General features: G+C 40.7%; 1 protein-coding gene across 2 annotated transcripts in view; it reads right to left on the reverse strand.

Moving 5' to 3' along the window:
• SLC26A3 (solute carrier family 26 member 3) overlaps window positions 1-20,097 on the reverse strand; it is a 35,281-nt gene extending 15,184 nt beyond the window's left edge. The window contains exons 1-10 of one of the 2 annotated variants that reach the window (XM_017662073.3): window positions 19,997-20,097; window positions 12,319-12,536; window positions 11,684-11,823; window positions 10,682-10,792; window positions 10,253-10,425; window positions 6,055-6,219; window positions 4,460-4,612; window positions 3,929-4,011; window positions 303-450; window positions 81-194 (exon numbers count right to left, since the gene is read on the reverse strand). In XM_017662073.3, coding sequence (XP_017517562.3) covers window positions 81-194; window positions 303-450; window positions 3,929-4,011; window positions 4,460-4,612; window positions 6,055-6,219; window positions 10,253-10,425; window positions 10,682-10,792; window positions 11,684-11,823; window positions 12,319-12,449 — 1,218 coding nt within the window. In that variant the 5' untranslated portion in view covers window positions 12,450-12,536; window positions 19,997-20,097. The remainder of the gene's footprint in view (window positions 1-80; window positions 195-302; window positions 451-3,928; window positions 4,012-4,459; window positions 4,613-6,054; window positions 6,220-10,252; window positions 10,426-10,681; window positions 10,793-11,683; window positions 11,824-12,318; window positions 12,537-19,996) is intronic. The other variant, XM_017662074.3, reaches the window with a different exon arrangement.
• Window positions 20,098-22,273: the final 2,176 nt, after the last annotated feature.

Here is a 22,273-nt window from a genome sequence, read left to right on the forward strand (position 1 = left end):
AACTCAGCTTTCCCCCGGCCTTGGACTCCCCATCCCTAGCGCTAGGGCGGCCCTCCCAGCCGAGAGCCTGAGATACCTACCTGTGTTTTGCCTCCGGTGCTCTCCTGAACTCCTGATCTGGAGAGGGAGGTACTTGCTGCAAACCCTCTGAAGGATCCTCCGAATATGTTACTCACTCCTAAGGCTATTAACTCCTGACGGGAGAGCAAGGAGAAGTCTTTGTAAGTGGCACCACTGATATTATCTATGCAAAATCCTGTTTACAGTTGCCTAATGCAACCCAGCATAGGTCGTAACCTCACCTGGTTGCCATCAATTGGGTAATCATATTTCAGGGAATAGACACTGGCGACGGAAAAGGCCACTGCAAAGCCAACGATGGCAATGCCAAAGCTGTCTCCGATAGTATCCTGGAAAATCTGTATGTCTGGCGTGATAGGAGGCTGAAATCTGAAATTGAAATGAAACAAGTCTGAATGTCACCAACCTGCTTAGAAATCTGTCATGGCATCCGTTTGCCCCCAGGAAAGGTCCAAATTCCTTAGCAAGGCCTTGATCTACACCCACCCCCTTCTGCTTAATCACCATCATTTCCCAGAATTCACACTTCAGCCATAGCAAGATCGTTTGGGCTTCTCAAAGGCAGCACCTGTTCTCTCAGCTTGGAAGCTTCTAATTTGCTACTCCCTCTGCTTGAACCATTCCCCTCATTCTCATCCTTCTTTCCAAGAAGTCTTCCCTCAGCAGCAACATCTCAGTTAGGAGATACTCTGTGCTCCCCAGCTCCTGCCTCGTCCATTCCCCAGCCTCCCCCCAAGGAGCTCAGTCTCAGAGCAGGGGCCATGATGTTCGCTGCTCTGTGGCCAGGACGAGCGCTCTTCACAGCATGTGCCTGGTAGTCAATAACTGTTGGGCAGATCAGTGAGTGAGTGCGATCAACACTGAGTTGTGCCTCACTTTGGACTATGGCTAGCAAGAACTGAGCACTAGTGAAAACTTTTGAATCTGTTATCTTATTGTTGAAAAGTAATGCTGTCTGAATTTGGTACAAGATCGTAAATCCAGTCCAATGATAATGGTACATCTGATACAATTTTGCTAGTATAACCACATCATAATGTACTCTTCTATCCCCATAAGCTTTGTGCAAAATATCTTAGATCCCACTTGTATTGTTACATTGAGCAGTCAAGCATCAACAAGCATCACCCACAATGCCTCCAAGAGTTATCCATGGATGCAGACTCTGAACAAACACCATGCTGAGACAAGGAAAGCAAGAAAGTCTTCCCTCCATTGATAACAATAACCTTTCATGGAAAACCCTTAGCAAATAGCAGGGCCTTGGACTCTGCCCTGAGCTCCACAGAACTGCTAGAGCCAACTGTGACCCTGATGGAGTGGGCTTCCATTTAAAATGGTGTAGTGTCAGGGAGATAGTCAACTCACAGGGCATTCTTCTGAATTCATGCCTCATGAGCTAGAGCAGTTAAATGATATTTACTAAGTGTATCAAAGAAAGTACAAATATCTCAAACTCAACTTCAATTTACAAAAATGCTCAGCTCCTATCAACATCTATTTCTGACCTGAAACTTACTGGAAATGGGTTAATTGGATCTGCCTAACTCTTTCGTAGTTGCTGTTCGTGTTTTGTGAATGTCTGTGTTAATACAGTTCAGCTCTAATTTTGCAGAAGTACTCTTATCTCATATTCTCCAGCTACCATGAGTCAAAGTTAGCTTAGGATATTGTTTTTTAAAAAATACATCTGAAGTCAGTGGTACAATGAAACTTTGCATTTTATAGAAAAACAACCAGAAGCCTGCTCCTGTTCTTTTGTCTTGGCCTCTAAACACCATAGAGTGGTGTGTTGCAGATTTACAGTCTGAAAACTTGCATTCATTTCTTGCGTCTGCTATTTACCCTCCCTGGGCCAGTTTCCTCATTTGTAAAGTGAATATAGTAACACTTACTCTTTTTTCTTCATAATTTTTGTGGAAGGGTCAAATAAAATAATGAGCATAAATACTATTTACATATCGTAAAGTACAAAGTGCCTCTCAGCCATTATTATAGTATCCTTCTGGAATCTGATTATATCCAATTTCCTTTACTGTTTCAATAATCACTTCCCTTTAGTGATGTTATTTGCATTCACTATACGTGATTTCACAAAATCACTTCCAAGATATCGTACTCATCAACAGCAGATTAACAGTAATTAATAATCATTATCTTCCAGTTATATTTTCTTTGCAATCATTGGAAATTTAAAATGTCCACTCAGACATTACCCAGAAAAAAAATTAGAGTCTAAAAGCGTGTAAAGAGCCTAGTACCTAATTTAGGTGCTAAATTAATAATAGTAGAAATGCAGTATGAACTACTATTGTAGGCCAGGTACTTAAGCATGTCACATGTATTAACTCACTTAACCCTTACAAGAATCCTATGTGATAATTACTATTTTTAACCCCATTTTTACAGCCAAGAACATTGAGGCACAGAGTTTAGTTATTTACCTAGGGTCAAGAAATGAGTCACAAGTAAATCCCAGGCACACTGCTTCTAGAAAACATAAGCTTACCTACCATATGATGCTACACTGTCTTTCTGTATAGACTGTAGTGATTAATAAATGTGAGTTACTCCCTCCCTCTACCCTGCCACACACTGCAGAGAGAGGTCTGTTGGCATTTAAAATATATTTACTAAGTCTCTAAGATTGTAACTTAGTGATCTGAAGTTTATCTTTTATTTCCAAAACCTGTCTGACAAGGTCCCTTTAATTTTTTTGTCTGTTTGTCTATCTGTCTGTCTATCTATCTGGTTTATGTCTCCCAGAATTCCATAAAATGTAATCACTTGAAATTTGCAGAATGGAGAGAAATCCTAGAAAGAGTCTTGCAGCCTAATTCCTACTTAAAAACCTTAAATTAAATGTTATGTTTGAGATTCACTGCCACACATGAATAACCGGTGTTAAATTTCTGTTGTTGCTTTAAAAAATATATTTATTTTTAAGAGAATTTGGCTATTTTAAAGTCAGCAGTGCATATAAATGCTGATTCTTCGAATTCTCAAGTACTCCATAAGCATGGGGAGGGAGGGAGGTCTTTTTTTTTTTCCCAACAACAACATTCCCTTTCCTTAGAAGAAACTGATGCTCTGGTCAGAGGGCAGGGAGAGGAGAGAGAGCACCAAACTGATCTCTCTACTCTATCCAGTAAATGCAATGGCATACATTTTCAAAGTTCTTGTGCAAACTGGACCTCCCATCCTTCTGCCATGGTTAGGAGTTACTCTGGCCGTGTTTTGAATTTGCTCCTGAGAAAGGACAGAGTGTGCCTATCCGGATTGCTCAAGCAGCATGCTGTAGGGATTCCTCCAGGGTCTGTTTTGAACTGTCAGAACTTGGCTCTAGTAACCTCAAACAAAACACTACGTATTGTTTATAGTAATTTATGGACAAGGAAATCTGGTTTCATTTGGTTCTTTCTTTTCAGAGAAGCAGGTTTAAAGTGCCTCCCTCTCTACTTCTATTGCTTTGCTTCTGCTGGCATGTGAGTCCTTGTGCAACTGGTTTGTGAGTCCTTCCACAAGGAGAAAGGCTCTGCTGTCAAGAACTACAAACCCTTTTGTCCTCTGTGGATCCTCTTAGAAGGAGAGGAGCAAGCCTTTCTCATGGATGCCAGATGGATGGATGCATGCATTTCAGCTTGCAGTCTTCCAAAACTACTGCTTACTCTCTAGTGAGTGCTTGGAGGTGGCATCATAAAAGACACACTTACCCATTTTGCATCTTCCCAACCACAGCCACATTAAACCTCTTTTTGAAGTCAAAACCATAGGATACCAGTCTTCCAAAACTACTGCTTACTCTCTAGTGAGTGCTTGGAGATGGCATCATAAAAGACACACTTACCCATTTTGCATCTTCCCAACCACAGCCACGTTAAACCTGTTTTTGAAGTCAAAACCATAGGATACACCTGTGGCGATCACAGTCTGCAAAGTTGCAAAGTGCTTGCAGTTAGAAATGTGAGAGAACTACGAGGCTTGCTTTGAAAACAATACCATTGTTGAAAACCGCCCCTTAACCTATTAGATAAGAGTCTCAAACCCAGGTTTAGCTATTTTTTAAAAAGGCCAGAGCCAGTGCTAACATGCCACTAGAGGTGAGAACTGCTGCTCTAATTCGAATGTGTCTATCGGCTTTTCAGAGGTCTTGCTCTCTGCCCCATCCTGTCTTGCTTGGAAAGAATAAACCCCAAATCACAGAAGGAAGTTACTAAATTCTGAATAAATAGAAAGACATACCAAGTATTATACCTGCAGATTGCCGAGATGGTATCAGCCCCACTAAAACCTCCTGATCTACTGATAGTGAGGGGCATTTGACATAAACACATGAGACTAATGAATTAGGACAGAAAGTCTTAAGATGATCAGTTACCATGATGAGCTCAATCGGGATGGGCACTGGAAGTTTGGCTTTGTAGCGCTGATTTATTTCTTTAACCACAAATACAATCAATAGGATAATCAAGGATGTCACAAGGTCTGCAATGTTAGTTTTCTCAATTTGTGAGAATATAGAATTTAGTACCTAAAATTATAAGAAAACACCCAAGTGTTATTAATGTATAATTTGGATACAATACTTAATTATTTCTGAGTGGATAAAAGTAAATATTGAAGCAAATGGACTGACATAGATTGTTAGTGATTCTCTGTTCTGCTCACATGAACTGCGAATGAAGAATTGTAGCGACTAGCATGGAGCTATGAGAAAGGTAAGTTAGGCCAGATGGGCACCCCACTGTTTTAAGGGTGCTTCTGGCAAGTTTTGCTGGGAATCTCTCACTAGTGTTAAATTGTCTTGGGTACATTTCACATTTCTACAACTAGTCTTTCTTGATCTTATGTCTCTTTGGCCATTATTTTTTATTTCACGATCATCACTGTGGCTGTGTCCAGGAAGTACCTTCTGATCCCTGAGAGTTTTTCTTAGCATGTAGACCTTTAGTTCCCAGCCTTTTGTAAGTTAAGACCTGTCACATTTCTTAGTTTAGACTCTGTGTCACTTTTGGAAATTAGTATCCTGGCTGACTGTGCGCTGTGCAGGATCTTTATTTTTGAAGCCAGTTGGATTCCATATCCATGGCATCTAGACAGCTCCAGCAGGCCCCAACTAGGTCCTAGATTGCCTCTAGAACACTCCACTTCTGGACTAGCTCTGGAGGGGAGTGAGAGAATGTTGATCCCACTTTGGAGCCAGTTCTGTCTCAGACTCCTGAAGACTATCTTGCCAGAGCCACTAATCAGCCCAAAGTTCATAAAAAGTAGGAAATAACAAAGACCAGAGTAGAAATAAATGAAATAGAGAATGAAATACTGAAATAAAAAAAAATGAAATGAAGTAAAAAGCTAATAGAAAAGATCAATGAAACAAAGAGCAGGGTTTTAGAAAAGATAAACCAAGGAGACAAAGCTTTAGCTAGACTCACTAGTCAAAAAAGAGGACTCAGAATCAGAAGCACTAAGAACACTGTTCTACGGAACATCCTCTGGCAGTGGGGACGATCACTGCCCTATTGACGTATCAGCCGATTTGCTTTTGCTTTGTAAACAGGAACGCATAAAAGAGTCAGAAAGACTTCAATTCCAAAAGACCAAGACCTGCTTCTTAGAAACAGGGAAGTATTATCACTCAACTAGCACATGCCTTTCAAAATAAGTTTTTGAGAATGTTTTACAAACTTGGGACAAAATATGAAAGCTTTTATTTCCTTTTTAATAATACCTAAGAGTCCAAATGAAGAGAAGTGGTACTTAATCACTGTGGTTTACCTTAGCTGTGTGTGGTTCAATTTTGTTGGTGTTCTTTTTGCCACTTACTTTTTCTTCATGTGAATACATTTCACAACCCACTGATTTCTTGGAAGTTGTAGGTAAGCTGATAGCAAAGGCATTAAAGGAAAGTTCTCCCAGAAACATGATAGTGAATTTCATGTATTTCAGTATTTTCTAAGCAAAAGGAATACTTACTTTGAAAATTGAAAATGGATCAGTGTGTGCTGGGACTTTGAGCTGAAGAATAAATTTGAGCTGGGAAACCAAAACATGAATAGCAGCAGCTGTGGTGAAACCACTGATTAGGGATTCAGACAGGTAAATCACCACAAACCCGAACTGCAGAACCCCCATGACCAACTGTAAAGACAACGGAGAAAGGCTTTATTAGTGAAGACTAGGAGTACCTCTCAGCACAGGATCAGCAATCATGGTCATTCAAAATGTAAAGGTCTTACAATGAGGTATCACCTTACACCAGTAAGGATGGCTACCATCCGAAAGACAAACAACAACAAATGTTGGTGAGGTTGTGGAGACAGGGGAACCCTACTACACTGCTGGTGGGAATGTAAATTAGTTCAACCATTGTGGAAAGCAGTATGGAGGTTCCTCAAAATGCTCAAAATAGACTTACCATTTGACCCAGGAATACCACTCCTAGGAATTTACCCTAAGAATGCAGCACTCAAGTTTGAAAAAGACAGATGCACCCCTATGTTTATTGCAGCACTATTTACAATAGCCAAGATATGGAAGCAACCTAAGTGTCCATCAGTAGATGAATGGATCAAGAAGATGTGGTACATATACACAATGGAATATTATTCAGCCATAAGAAGAAAACAAATCCTACCATTTGCAACAACATGGATGGAGCTAGAGGGTATTATGCTCAGTGAAATAAGCCAAGCGGAGAAAGAGAAATACCAAATGATTTCACTCATCTGTGGAGTATAAGAACAAAGGAAAAACTGAAGGAACAAAACAGCAGCAGAATCACAGAATCCAAGAATGGACTAACAGGTACCAAAGGGAAAGGGACTGGGGAGGATGGGTGGGTAGGGAGGGATAAGAGGGGAGAAGAAGAAGGGGTATTATGATTAGCATGCATAATGGCGGGGGGGAGAAAGGGGAGGGCTGTGCAACACAGAGAAGACAAGTAGTGATTCTACAACATTTTGCTAAGCTGATGGACAATGACTGTAAGGGAGTTTGTGGGGGGGGACCTGGTATAGGGGAGAGCCTAGTAAACATAATGTTCCTCATCTAATTGTAGATTAATGATAACAAAAAAAAAAAAAGAAAAGGGGGATTACTCCCTGATAGGATAAAACTAACTGCAAATCACCAATTAATGCATGCTTTAAATATCCTTAATTTTGCTCATTTAAAGGGTGTCAGATGATCAGCTATGGAAGTACATTTTTCTGATAATATTCCTTTCTCTTAAGAAAAAGCAGTTCCTGTGTGGTGATCTCCAGTAAGTTCTTCACAATGGTATAAAGGGCATAACAAAGTGTGGGCAAAGGGTTTGTTTGTGTTTATACAGAGGATCAAAGCCTAATTTGGCTACCCAGAAAACAAATTAAGATACAATATGAAGAAGAACTTCCAACATCAACATTCTCTGGAAGAGTCATTCCAGAAGATGATCATCAAAACACTGCAACAAAGATCCTGGCGCTGTTGCAGTTGTAGCTGCATTCATCCCACTGGTCCCTGGACTTGCCATTGGAATGAAGAAGGAGATATCTAATATCTAAGCTGGCCTGTGCATACAGTAAAGCAACAAATTTGACTGGATCTATACTGTTGGAACTCAACCAAGAATTAGGAGAAGTGCAAGTTGCAGCACTCCAAAATCTTGATTCTATAGACTATCTACTGTTAAAAGAACATATGGGATATGAACACTTCCCAGGAATGTGTTGTTTTAATTTGTCTGATTTTTCTCAAACTATTCAAATTCAGTTAGACAATATCCATCATATCATTGATAAGTTTTCACAAATGCCCAGGGTGTCTAACTGGTTTTTTTGGTTTCACTGGATATGGTTGGTAATTGTAGGTCTGCTTTGGTTATGTAGCTGTATTCCTATTATGTTAATGCGTGCATGCAATTTAATTAGTAGTTTAAAACCTATACATGCTTATGTTACTCTACAAGAAGATATGTCAAAGAAATAATCAATCTTCCCATGTTTTCTTCCATCTGCTACTTCTATAGCTTTTCTTCTTCCTTCCTAATTACAACCCTTAAGTAGAATTTGTGCCTCATATCGAAATTACTGAGTATCATAATTCCTCCAAGTGGTATAGATACCTCAAGACAAATGCTGGGCATAGAAGCCACAGGGCATAAATCTGCAAAGAAGTAAAAAGCTAACCTTTCCAAACAATATTGCTTCTCTCTCACTTACCAACTTTACATTTCCCTATATGGCCCGGAAGATGACTGGTTAGCCAGAGATGGGTAAGATTCCTCAAGGGAGGAACAACCTAAGACAGGCACAGTTGCAGGGGGGCCATCAGGTGAGAAATTGGGGATCAACAGAGGTGAGGCTTAGAACCTTACCCCTCCTGTTTTGAGAGAAATCTTCTGCATCCGTGGTTGTTTTATTGTCCTTGTCTAGCTTGGATTAACACTTAGTCTACAGGCACACACCTGATCATCTAAATTTGCTCTCTTACAGCACTAAACTATGTTTTCTACCTTTATCTTGCATCTACCTACCACTTCAGCACTTTATTAAAAAAAAAAAATAATAATAATAATAATAAGGGAGAAATGTGGGATTCACATATAAATCAAGTATAAAAATCAAATGAATAATCATAATTGACCTGATTGTTTATAGTTCATGATGCGTGATCAAAACCGAAAGTTTCTGTCATGACTGCCTTTGCACTGTTCACCATGTAATAACTTATTCACTATGTAAGAACTTGTTCACCATGTAAAAACTTGTTCGTTATGCTTCATAAGATTGGAGACTGTTGAGAATTAGGCTTGGAGTTGATTTATGATTGTGCATTGAGTCCCCTATACAGAATTTTATTGTTGTTAACAATCATATGATCAATAAATATGAGAGATGCCCTCTCAAAAAAAAAAACAACTAGAAGACTATCAACTGTATTTCAATAAAATAAATAAGTAAATAGAAAAAAAATGTAAAGGTCTTAAAGAAGCAGGTGCCCCTGTCTCCTGGCACAGCCCTGTTTAGGGTCCCTCCCTCTCTGTCCTCCCCATCCTACTCGTCGTGGTACAGTGCTACATGGAATTCACGTAGTATATAAGTCTAGTACAACCCAAGAAGTAACAGGCTTATCCACTCCTTTTTTAGGTGTGATATTTTTAGAAGCTCATCCATAAACCTTTCCCAGCAGAAGTTTATCTAGCATTGTCCCTCACAAATTTTCCCATGTAGTTTTAAGTTACACTTTCTAGTTGCTGTGGCATGCATGGATGAGCATCATTCATAGTCCCTCAGACAAGTTGTTCAGCCTCTGTAAGAAGTGCATAACCATGTATTGGACATCAGAAGTGCTCAGTTTTAACTGGGGGCATAAGTGGTTAATTCCCCACAGCACCAGTATTTTGCAATGAAGTGTATGGATGGATTCTCCTTCCCTTGTATACCTGGGCTGCCTTTCCATGCATGTGTACGTCTCCAGAATGAGGCCAGAGTGGTAGCCATGCAAAGGCTTTGAATCAGAGATGTATTTGAAAGAACTGACCATGCTGTTTGTCAATAGAAGTTAACTTTTTAAATGCAATATAAATTGTGTAAATTGACTTTCGCTTTGTAATGATCTGAGCCAACAATATCACTAACCATGAACTTAGACAAAATATTGAGGAGCCCATGGCATTTGTACTATTCATTAGAAATGGTGTCAGAGGTGTGGCTTGGGATGGAGGTTTTAGGCCCTACCATGAAGAGCCAGCTTTCCTCAGATCTTTAGTATGGACAGTTTAAAGTGCTAAACCCAAAAAACCCAAATCCCTTCCAACTGGATTACAGCCACTGGGGAATTAGAAAGTAGGAAGTTCCAAGGTTGCCAGTGTCCCTATTCCTTGCATGTGTAGTGATTATATCAATTCAGGTACTTTGTGGAGTCAAGGTTTCACTCCTTGCCACTTGTGCCCCCTGTTCCCATTTTTTCTACTCTCTAGACCCACATTCACTCATCTTTGCCATAAGGATCTGCCTTTCCACCTCTGGTTGTGATGTGTGACCCTTAAATGATTTCCTGTGGGCCACTGAAGGAGGGGTACAACCCAAAGGGAAGAGGAGGAGAGGTGGCAAGTAGAGAAAAGACAGAAAGATGTGTATCAGTCAGGGCAAGCAGGTTGGGAGAATAGATTACATGAGAAAGTGCCCACCTGAATGATTCCAGAAAGGACTGTGACCGTTGCAGCCACCATCACCTTATACTCATCCGTTGATGAGTCATTGCTCATTGAGCTATTAAAGATGTCCAGAGACATTGTACTGGTGGTTGGAACTAATCGCAAAACTACTGCTCCCACCATCATGCTCAGAACAGGAAATGGACCTAGTTAAGAGAGGATGAATTATAGTCAATATATGCCTCCCTAAAGCGCAGTTGTCTTTCAACCATAATGTAGCATACATATAAAGACTGCCATCATAGCTCTGGCCTTCTTCCCCAAACTCCAGTGCTAATTCCTGCAAGAAGCTATGGCTTCTCACCTGGATTATGCATGATTTGGAACTGATACAATGAGTGGCTAACAGAATGAACACAGAAAAAGCAATGTAAGCATTAATTAGTTCAATAATTCACTTACCCACAGATATATGTTTAGAAGTGCCCAAGAAAAAGTAGGTTATGACTGGGAAAAAAGCTGCATACAACCCATAGCTTGGGGGGATGGAGACCAGCAGAGCAAATGCTAAACCTGTAAATACACAAGCACCAGGGTCCTTATTTTGAGCAAGGGGAATCATAGATGTTCTCATTAAATTCTTCAAATATTTAAGATTATAACTTACAAATAAGTTAGTTTATTCCTGTATCAAAGATACAAGAGCTAAAACTCTTAGAAGAAAACATAGGTATAAATCTTTGTGGTCTTGGCTTAGGCAATGGTTTCTTAGAAATGACATCTACAGCATAAATAACCAAATGAAAAACAAATAAATTCTATTAAAATTTAAAAATGGGTGCTTCAAAGGATACTGCCACTCTAACATTTTTAAAAAGCTGACAATACCAACTGTTCATGAGGATGTGGGGAAATTTACACCCTCATACATTGCTAGTGGATCATCATATGACACAGCAATTACACTCCTAGGTAGAGACCCAAGAGAATCAAAACACGTTTGCAGGAAAACTTGTATACAGGCATTCATAACAATACTCAGATGCTCATCAACTGATGCATGTGTAAGCAAACTGTAGCATAGTCACACATGGAATATTATGCATCCACAAAAAGGAATGAAGTACCCATACATGCTACAACATGGATGAAACTTGAAAATATTTTGCTAAGTGAAAGAAACCATACATGAAAGGCTACATATTCTCTGATTCTATTTATATGAAATGCTCAGAATAAGCAAATCCGTAGGGAGAGAAAGTTGTTGCCATGGGATGGAGGAGAGAAGGGAAAGTGATTGCTAATGGGCAAGAGATTTTGGAGTGGTGGTGATGGAGAAAATGTTCTGGAATTAGATAGTGGTGATGGTTGTCCAACCTTGTGAATATATAAAAAAATACTGAGTTGAATGTTTCAAAAGAATGTATTTTATAATATACAAATTACATCTAAAAAAAATGTTACCTTGCAGTACAGCCACCAGCCCTGTGCTGATTCCAGAAACAATGTCACTGAGCAGCCATTCCTTGATCCGGTAAGCTGGTAACCAAGATGCTATGGGGAACAAAGAGAGGGCAATTCTCTTGGCCTTTTGTGTGGAACAGCTGAAAACATTGAAAGTCACAGGTCAGTTAATTAATATCAAAATTTCAGGTTAGTACCTAATGGTGGGTGGAAAATTAGTAAAGATGATAATATGTGAAGGAATAAAACTAGTTCACTAACTTCCTCTTAACACATCTCCTTTCCCAAATCAATGGCTCCCTGGCCACCATAAAAGGAATTTTTTAAAGAAAAATGCTGTTTCTTCTGAGCCGTAATGGGGCTGATTTGTCATTCTCAGCTTGGACTGAACAACATTCCACTAGAAAATTTTCCTCTGTCTCATCTTCTGCAATGGGAAGACTGTGTTGAGGGCTAAGACGGTGTTCATTTTAGAGACTACCTTTCCAGCTCCGGCAGGCAGGAGGAGGTTTGGGAACTCAAGATAAAACTATTCTGAAGGCTATGGGCTAGAGCCAGAAAGGAGAGTTTGAAAGTTTGAAAGCTGAAGAAAAGGGCTTCTTCATTTGTTCCTAACGCCAGTAAAAATATCTTACCTACAACACACTTTGAGGTTATCCAGAAATGTCTTATGATATCTCAGTTTCTTCTTATGGTCTTCCACAAAAGCGTTTGCAGAATACACTGGCCTGGCCACAATGTACTGATTCCCAATGGGTTCGATCATTTTGCCTTCTCTGACGGCTGCGGAAAGTGGAAGACCTTTGGAACTATGTGGTAAATGCTTCTTCTTGCCTTTAGCAGGTTAAAATGCCTGAAACCAAACAGAGCTTGCTTCTTAAATAACTCAGAGATAATGTGATGCAATTTACAGATGAGTGAGCTCCGAACTGAATGTTACCACCTTTTGAGATCAAAAGAGGCAGGATTAAGGGACCCAGATTGTTTTGTGACAGTGATATCACTTTTTAGTCCAATGAGCTGGACAGGGCTCCTTTGGGTAAGTAAACAAGGGCTTTCGTTTGTTTATTTTTAAAAGATCGCCAAAAAGGAATAGAAATTGCCTCAGTTTACTGATTTGTGGGTGCAGTTTTTACTTGTAAAGTGAGGTCTCATCAAGCAAAGGAATTTAAGTTTTCTTTCCTAGAATCGTTTCCAAAGTTATGGCATTAGAGACTGGGACAGATTAGACTAAAGCCTATTCATTGCTACATCCAGTCAAGGCTCTTCCATTTTACCCATCAGGATTTTTGTAATACCTTATAGAGTGCTTTTAATTTGTGAGATTCAAAGCTATCGCCCACCTAAGTTATTTTTCCTGCTCTTTCTGGGAGTTAAATAGAGTTTTACAATTTATAGTTGAGGACGCTGTAGCACAAAGTAAATATTACTTGGTTACTTAGTTCACTAGTGATGAGATCTTTTTGGGCAAAGATCTTGGGCAGTTAACTTCTCTGAGCTGCTTCTACATAATTGGGATAAAAATACTCAAGTTTCAAGATGATTGGAAAGATTAAATGACGATGTTTTCCAAACATCTAGCATTGCACCTAGCACACTATAGGCATTCACTAAATGCTAGTTATTATTCTATCTGCATTTTCTGCACAAGACATTTAAATTTTTTGTTCCTATCTCAATTCTGTTTCTGTTATTCTTATGAGATCAATTTTGCAAAAGCTTTTTAGGCACATTACTTACTGAACCCTCACTATTCTTTGAGGCACTTACTATTATTGTCTATTATTATTATTATTGTCTTCTTACAAATTAGAAAATAATAACACACTTCTCTCCACAATAAACCTAAGTACTTTTCCTCAGGTCATATGGCTAGTAGAGTGTCAAAATGGGACTTCTCTTTTCAGACTTTGCTACTTCTTCTATATCACACAGCTTCTCTATTGTCCAATGTGAACATAAGTGAAGAATATTCCAACTGTTGGCATTTTTTCCCTCTAATCTTGGTTCTGTGTAAGTACCCGTAATACCCAGAGTTTCTTCCCACCCGCAGTCACAGCTAGCAGTGAATGATCTCAAACTAGATTGTACCTTGTGACATGGTGCTCACTCATAGCTCAAGGGATTTTTTAGCATGTTTGCAAAGCTCAAGTTATAACCAGGAGTCAGATGCTGTCTGCAACTTCTGGCCCCACCTGACCTCTCTTTGACCAACCATTTCTCTACCCATCCCATTCCCTAGCCTCCTCTAAAATCCTCTCCCCCGACTCCCTCTGACTACAGTGTAATGTTTCTACCTTATCTTCTGGTTTGACCTCCAGAATTTGTTGGAGGCCCCTCTGTTGGGCCCCCTCTGCTGTTCTTTTTGAACCTCCATCCACCCAAACTACTTGTCCCCTTGCTCTCTCTTCCTCTGTCCCCTTTCCCATTCCTTCACTCCAAGTCCCGGGGCTCAGATATCACTAACAACATAGTACTTTCAATTGTCAGAATTTGTACATGGAGCAAGTCAGTTTACTCATTGGTGTGCATAGCTTGGATTTTCGTCCTTAATTGCCAATTACTAACAATATGTCTGCGGCACGAACAGTTAACATCTAATCCATGTGAGTGACTCTTGACACCTCAGATCTCTTGCAAAGGCTATCCGGGGTGTCTTTCAAGAACAGCTTTAGTCCTGTGAGGTATCCAGCCTAGCCAAGTGTAGGATGAAGAAAGCTCATGTACTGGGTGTATCATATCTCTGACAGGTGCTGCTGTGGACAGAAAAAAGTATGATTCCACCATTTTGTTGCTTTACTCATATTTTCACCAAGCTGTTCATGGAAACATTAGCTCTCTTCCTTAAGAAAAAGCCTGAAAGTACTTTTCTTCTGTTTGCTCTTTTCTTTTTCTCTCTCCTAAGTCACGGTCTAATTTTTTGCCAAGTCGCAATGATGGCCGAGCGAACTTCACTTCTGTCTGCTTTCTTGCATGAGGGCGCATGGCTGTCCCTGGGGTGGGCTCCATCACACCAGCTGCTCAGCAGGATCAAGGGCTTGAGCTTCTGGTACCCTGCCGCAGAACGGCACATGCCTCCTCCTCGCCGCCAAGGGCTGATGACAGGGGGAGTGCTCAATGGCAGGAATCAGGGAAGCTTAAGAAATCTGTCCAGAATTTAGAGAGAGAGACCCTGAGGTGTCTCAAAACCCCAGTCTTGGGGTTTCTTCCCTTGCTGCCATTTGTGCCCCCCAAGTTGCTGCCTCATATTCCATATGCAACAAGCAATGTGAGCCACCGAATCAACCACCGCGATGGTTAATTTTTGCCAAGAGAAGTTCCAGATACTCATAAATTAATGTCATTCTCCATTTCATCATTTCTGGTATACTTTAGTATGACCTACTTTAGTTAGGAATTCAAAAGCAATTTTTTTCACTTATTTTTTTACCTTTCCCCAGAAATTCTTGGAAAAATTTTTCTTGGTTCCTAGAATCATAATTCCAGTTTCAAATACTGACACCCATATTATCATATTCCTTTTCATGCTCTGTATTATCTTCATGCTTCAGTTTTCTCTTTGGGTTCCTTAGGGTATCAGTGGTTTTGAGGGGATTAAAATTCATTCTTGGGGAGCTTTCCTTCTAATAATTTAAAAACTCAAAGCCTTGTTTGTATACTTTTCTGCTTTTATTTCCTTTCCTATGATGTGTTCTTTTAAAATTTTTAGACTTTATGATACAGGTATTATATTCATATACACATACACCCCCCCACACACATGCATTCATATACTTACGTTCCTTAGTCCTGAGACTTGGTCATACACATTGGTTCTTCTCTGTTTTTTTTCCTTCTGAGCAGAAATTTAATCCTGAGATTATTCTGAAGTTCAGTTTTTAAAAATTCTATTCTGGTTTATGAATAACTTTGTGATATTTCTACTAATGAGGGATGGTCAGGTGCATACCCACCCCTACCCTAGTTCCACCCTTCGCCAGCCTGCGGCCAAGCACTGAGTGTCACCACCCTGCTTCCAGTTGCCTCAGCACCTCCACTCCACCCCACTGACAAGTGCCTTGGGGCCCTAACTTTTCTGATCCCCAACATTTATCTCTTCAGTGTTTCAGTCTTTCAGGGCTCTGTCCTTTCTGCTAGGAAATAAACTAAATTAAAACAAGATGCTCATAAGCAATGCTAGTATTTTTCATTAATTCGTGGTTTATGGAAACCAGGAGGCCAGCATGTGTGCCAAGCGTTTCCCAGTCCCTTCCCATGCCTAGTAGATATCTCCACCACTGTTGCATAAAGTGGGTGCTCAGTGATGCCACCCCTCAGTAGGATCTCAGAGTGGCCCTGTGCCACTCAGTAGAAAACCAGAGGTAAGCCAGCCTTTGTGCGAACTGGCCCATGGACAGTTGGAAATATAGCAGTGTCTTGGTAGCTATACTTAGGGGAGGAGGCAGAGGTGGGGAACGAGCAGGGTAATTACTCCAGTGAACCTCTTAAGAGGGACCCCAATCAGCAGCTGAAGAGGAATCAGAAATCAAGGGCACAGAAGCCCTGCATTCAGGTTGGTGTCAAACTGGATGGAAGCAGGGAGATGAGGGCATCAGAATGGGAGAGGGCTCAGTGGTGATTGGGAATAACAGGGCATGGCAGGGGGGGTGGGGCGGAAGTGATCAATACTGATGTCAATGAAGAAAGGTCAGAAGGGGTCAGAGGCTGGGCAGGCAATAATTTCTAGTTAAATGCTGGGATTCCTGTGTGCTTTAGTCCTTTCTGAGACACAGTGGAGGTAATTAATTAATTAAGCTATGTTTTATATATGTGAATCTGGACCTAGTAGCTATTTCTTTGGGAGAAATAAATGGGTCCATTATCATTCAGAACTTGAAAAACACTCCTGTTTTCCCCTATCCCTTAGTGGTGATCCTTTTAGAGCTGTCATCTCACAAACCCATCCAGACTATTTCTGAAGCCAGAGGCTTTCCCTGGAGAGAGGGAGTGGGCTGACCTAGAATGCAGTTGGAGGTGACGGGGCTCAGCCGAGGATCCTGAGAGTGGAGGGGCAGCTCCTTCACAGAGCCCCAAGGCAAGCCGGCAAAGGTCACAGTTTTGGTTTTCTTGTTTTCTTTTATTTTTTGCCAAAATAATGATAATTCACACAACTCTAGTTCAGGGTCCGTAGTGGGTAAGAACAGAACGAGTCTGGCGTGGCTCATTTAAGAAGTCTGTTTATGTGACTTATTTAATTTATAGTGGTCTTACAACATCTTCTAGGATCTTAGCTCAGTTGCAGCTTAATCTTAGATCAAGCACTAAACTTATTATTGTTATTGACAATTCTTTTATAGGCAATTGCTTATTGGTCATACTGCTGAAAAATGAAGTCAAACCTAATTGAGTCAGGATGTGCAGCGGAGCTGGAGAAACCGGCAGCTAAGCAGACGTTGCTTTCCGCCCTCGCTTTGCCATTGCTTAATGTGTTGCTGGGGGCAAGTGCTTCAATCCCGAGCTCCTCCAGGGGTGAAAGGGGCAGCATTACCTCCTCGTGGGGCTGCTGTCAAGACTGAAAGTAAGGTGTGTCAGGGAGACTTCCTAGCTTTAATGTCATAGGCAATGGCCTCAGGACTTTAATATTCTTTAAGTCATATTAAGTTTAATATTGCCTGTGGAGACCCAATTTACAACTGTGGCTATGTGACAAAAGTCAACTGAAACAGGTCTGGAAATGTCAGTGCTGCCAACATTTCTATGACTTTATGTTTACCCTGAGCTGGTCTAGAATAAGCAGTTTTCCGTCCTCACCAGTTTATTTTAACAGAATTTTAAAGCATCTACCTACCTAGGCTTCTTAGCACGGCCCATGTGGCCCTTCCTAATTTGGCTCTGGCCTGTTTCATGAACTTCTTCGTCCCTCCTGCCCTTCCCCATTAGAACAGCTTTCTGACACACCACAATGTTTGACATCGCCATGCCTCTGCACACATTGTTTGTTTTATCTGTGTTCTTGTCCTTCAACACCTCCTAAATTCCAATTCATCCTTAAAAATACTCAGCTGGCCCTGACCATTGATGTGTTCCCTCGTTCCTTCAACAAGCATTTATCAGCCTATTGTTTGTCAGCAACTCTCGCCCTACATAGCTGTGCAGATAAGAAGGTGCTGCAAAGCCTTCATGGAATCCCCCTAAGGAGTCAATCCTTTCTGTGTTGTACATACCTTATATATATTTCTACCCCATGGCATACTGTACTGTTACTTATCACAAGTTTCTCTCCTCAATAAGACTCAGTTTCCCAAGGGCAAGATCTAAATATTAACCATTTTCCCCTTTCACATAGTGCCTACAGCATAGTAGTTGCTCAGAAAGGTTTGTTGAGATAAACTGAACTATGAACAAAAGGTACATAAGTGATAAATGATGTAGTCCCAAACTCCAAAGCTTATGGACATATATGGGGGAGGCTCCAGATGATTGGTACAGACAACAAATTGTAGGGAGAAGGGACCTGAACGTGGGCTGGAGTTGAGAAAGGCTCCGTTAAGGCACTGTGGGTCTTGAGTTAGGCATTGAAGAAACAGGTAAGGTTGGGAGAGATGATGAGAAAGCAGCAGGGAATGGGCAAAGCCTGGTCAAAGGGTAGTGATGTAAAAACTGGAACAGAAGACTCTGTTGGCCAAAAACCTAAATCTTTAGAGAAATATTAAGATGTGCCAATAGCAAATGTGGTTTCAGACCCAGCAGCCTTACTTACAAAAGAATAAAGAGAGTCCCTCAACTTTGTAGAAGACTTCACGGTTTTCTAAGCGTGTTCACTTTTCTCCTTCAAAAGTTATCCGGTGAAGCAGGCAGAGAAGGTAGGCCTTATTACTCCCAAATTAAGATGAAGAAATTGAGATCAGTAGACCCATGACTTTTCAGGTCTCACTGCTAGCAAGTGACAAAGCAGGACGAGAAGCCAGGACTGGTGAGTGATAGTCCCCAGTGCACACTCTTTCTGCCTTGTTGGGGTGGGGTGCCCATTAGCTCTGATCCCCAGGAGAGACAAAGACTGGGAACAAGGCTCCAAGTGAGGCACCCTCAGTGCACTTGTCCTTGAGCACGAGCGTCCTTCATCCCACACTCTTTCCCCCCACAGCACTTCACAGAATGTGAGCCTACAGTACAACATCCCTGGGGTGAGCTGGTTTACTCTCCCCTTTGCACCCCAGCAAAGTGAAAACAGAGGCTAAATGAACATTTCTTCTCCTTATTTGCAGAACCTGATCCCTTCATTATGGAGAGAAGATGGACTATTATTATTTATTTAATCTAGGAATTAAAAAATATTGATTCTCATTTTGCAAACTGTTTTGTTGCTCAGTTGAATATGAGCTATTTAGCAAATATTGATACATTTGTTCATTTATTTATATACTTCTTCATTTATCCAGATGGCAGAGGCAAGGTATATGTTAACCCACAGGAAAATTCCTTGTTTCTAAAATCAAGTAGTTTCCTAATTTCTCAGTCGGAATCAATTATGTGGTCAAACTTTTACTACAGGCTTTTCCTGAATGACAAATTTACTTTGGAAAGAAGAATTATTTAGTCCAGCAATTAATAAGTTGTTTCTTACTTGCATATTTAAAGAATGCTGTGTGCTCTTTTCCTGACATTTTAAAGGATGAAATTAATTTTATCTTCTTAGGACTGATATTTGGTAGGATAAGCACCCCTACACCATAATATAACTTGCAGCATATGGCAGTCTGCTCTTATCCAGTTACATTTTTTTCTCTCTCTCCTTTTTTACTCTCTATCCTACTTGCTTCTATTCCCTTTTCTCCTCTCCCCCTTTCCCTTCTTGGATGCTCTGGGGTCTTTGGCAGATAAATCCCTCATTTATGGACCAAAGACCTTTATCAGTACATTGTAACTGATGATTCTATCTCCTGGAAAAAGGTTTTCTAAGAGTGCTTTATTTGCCAAACTTCAGAACAGATGGTCTACCTATAAAATCAGATCTGAGTGCAGAATTAAAGGAATCATGTGAACAATTAAGGCAAAAATCTCTGCTATCTTTGAAAAGGCTGTTTAAGCCTTAACCATGCATATAACTATTTACTTGGTCAAATCAAAGTCTACTCAAATATTTACGTCACATTGCTTGGGCTCCTGACATACATTTTTAGCTTATTGTTAGTGGAATCATTCAAAACTTTCATGCTTATGGAATGAATTCAAGAATGTAACCTTAACTTCTACACAAGTTTTGATCAGACAATATACCATTTGCAAGAAACAGAAAACCAGTTTGAGTAAAATGATTATAAATTTGGTTCCTACCTGATATATACTCAGTGAGGCACTTCAGCAACAGTGGAAAATTTCTGAGATAAAATAGCCCAGTTCTAATAGACAGTGTCCATCCACTTAGGTCTATAGGCTCTGAATGCATCCATATGTATAGGGATGTCTTTATATAGGGTATGTAAGGCAGTGAGGAAATTACCTTTCTGTCAGCTTTAATAATTAACTTTCATTAACTTTTACAACAATGGAGAGACTCCAGTGTGGTCTTGACCTTTGAGACTCTGATCAGCAGAAGGGATGATGACAACAGCTTCCTCAAGTTCCCTGTGAGATTATACCACTCACTGCACTTGTGTGTGTGTGTGTGTGTGTGTGTGTGTGTGTGTGTGTGTGTGTGTGTGTGTATGTCATTGGTTTGTAGAGATTTGCACAGCAACTGTGTGCTCATGGAAGTAAAAGAAAATCTCAGCACTAATTATCTCCCTGACATTTTACCCACAATTTAGATGGGAGCTCAGAGGTGTTGTTTCTTGGCTGCTGCTCCAAGGAGCTCTCCTGAGCTTCAACACAGTAGTGTACAGGTTAACTCACAGTGTGATAAAAGCCTTTGTTAGGAAGCTTTCCCAATTCCAGGCAATAGACCTGCTTTGCACTCTTAATTTCTGCCCCCACCTCTGCTCCTGCTAAGAGTAGGAAACCCAGTGTTGCCAAAGCCAATGAATACTTTGACTCCTCATTTTGCTGAACCTCTTAGCATTTGACCTTGCTGACTACTTGTCCTGGAAATTCCCTCCTTTTAAGATGTGTTTAAAAAAATGTTTTTGTTGTTTTGCTTCATGTTTCATGTTTTACCTCATGCTTCCTTGCCAACGCCTCCTCTGTCCAACTCCTTCTTTGGCATTCTCCAAGGTTCTGCCCCAGACTCCCTTCTCTTTTCTCTCTCTGCCTCTCAACCCTCAGGAAGAGTCCCATGACTCCCAGTGGCTTTCAGATTTCCAGCTCCAGCCTCTAGGTCCGCAGTAATTGCCTGCCCAGTATCTCTGCTCGAAGGCCCCACAGGCATCTCAAAGCTGACACACACAGGTCAGAATTCTCTATCTTTCTTCCCACATCTGCTTCATCTCTAGTCTTGCCCATTCCAACAAAGAACACCCCCTGTACTGATGTCCAAAACCTCGAGTCCCCCCTGACACTGCCTCATGCTCTTTCCCCACTCCAGCCAATCCATCGCCACCAAGTCCTGTTGAATCTGCCTCCAAAAATATATCACAAAGCTGTGGGTTTTCACCTCCACTCTCGCCTCCGTAGCCTAAGCCACTGCCATCTCTCATGGGGCTTCTTGCTGTACTTCGTGCTTCCTCACTTAACCCTCAACGGTCAGGGTGATCTTTTCACACTAGTCCTCTTCATGGAGCCAGTGATCATCCTTGGGATAAACAGCCTCCAAAGTCCTGCATGGTTTTCCTTGTCCAGCTTGCCAACTCATCTGGCCCCGCTCTCCCGTTTGCTGTCTGCGCTGCAGCCGCAGTGGCATCTTTTAGGCCCTTGAATTTGCCAGCTCCCTTCGGGCATTGCTCCTGTGCTGAAATTCTCTTCTCCCTGCCTCTCTGTTTGCCTGTTACTTAGCGTCCATGTCACATCCTCAGAGAGAACCCCTTGGGTTCCCCGGTTTAAACTAGTACCTCTCACAACTTCCTGTGTGTTTTTAACATAGCATTCTAATTTAAAAAAAACAGTTGTTTCTATGACTACTGGTTAAATGGTTGGCTCCCTCACTAGAGGGAAAGCTCGGTATAGGGAGAGACCTTGACTGCCTTATTCACTTCTGTACTCCCAGTACCTACCATGAATTTATCACAGAACTGGTTGAATGACAGTTAAATGGATGAATTATCTTTGATACAACGTAACTGCAAAAGAACTTGGACAAGTCGCTAGTGTTTGTTCTAAATTAATCCTCCCTGTATTTTTAAATTTAGCTCAAATGTGTACTAACTGTGCAAATGAATTAGCTGTGGCATCTTTCAAAGCCTGTACCGCTGCTTTCTATTGTTTTAACAATAAACAACATTTATTCAGAACTACTGTACATTGACCAAACTGTGTTTTTAGGTTTGGTTGCTGAAAGAACTGGAAAATAATGCTTATAGAATCTCAGACCTGTTGATTAGATTAAAAATGTTTATTTCAGAACAAATAAGAAAGTTTGGCAAGGCTGATAATGATACCATTCGAACAGAGAGAGAAATTAAAAGCATTCCTATAGAGTAACAATAACCAAATGGAAAGCATAATAGAAAGAAATATACC

Source organism: Manis javanica, chromosome 6 (genome assembly GCF_040802235.1).
Source record: "Manis javanica isolate MJ-LG chromosome 6, MJ_LKY, whole genome shotgun sequence".
Lineage (NCBI taxonomy): Eukaryota > Metazoa > Chordata > Mammalia > Pholidota > Manidae > Manis > Manis javanica.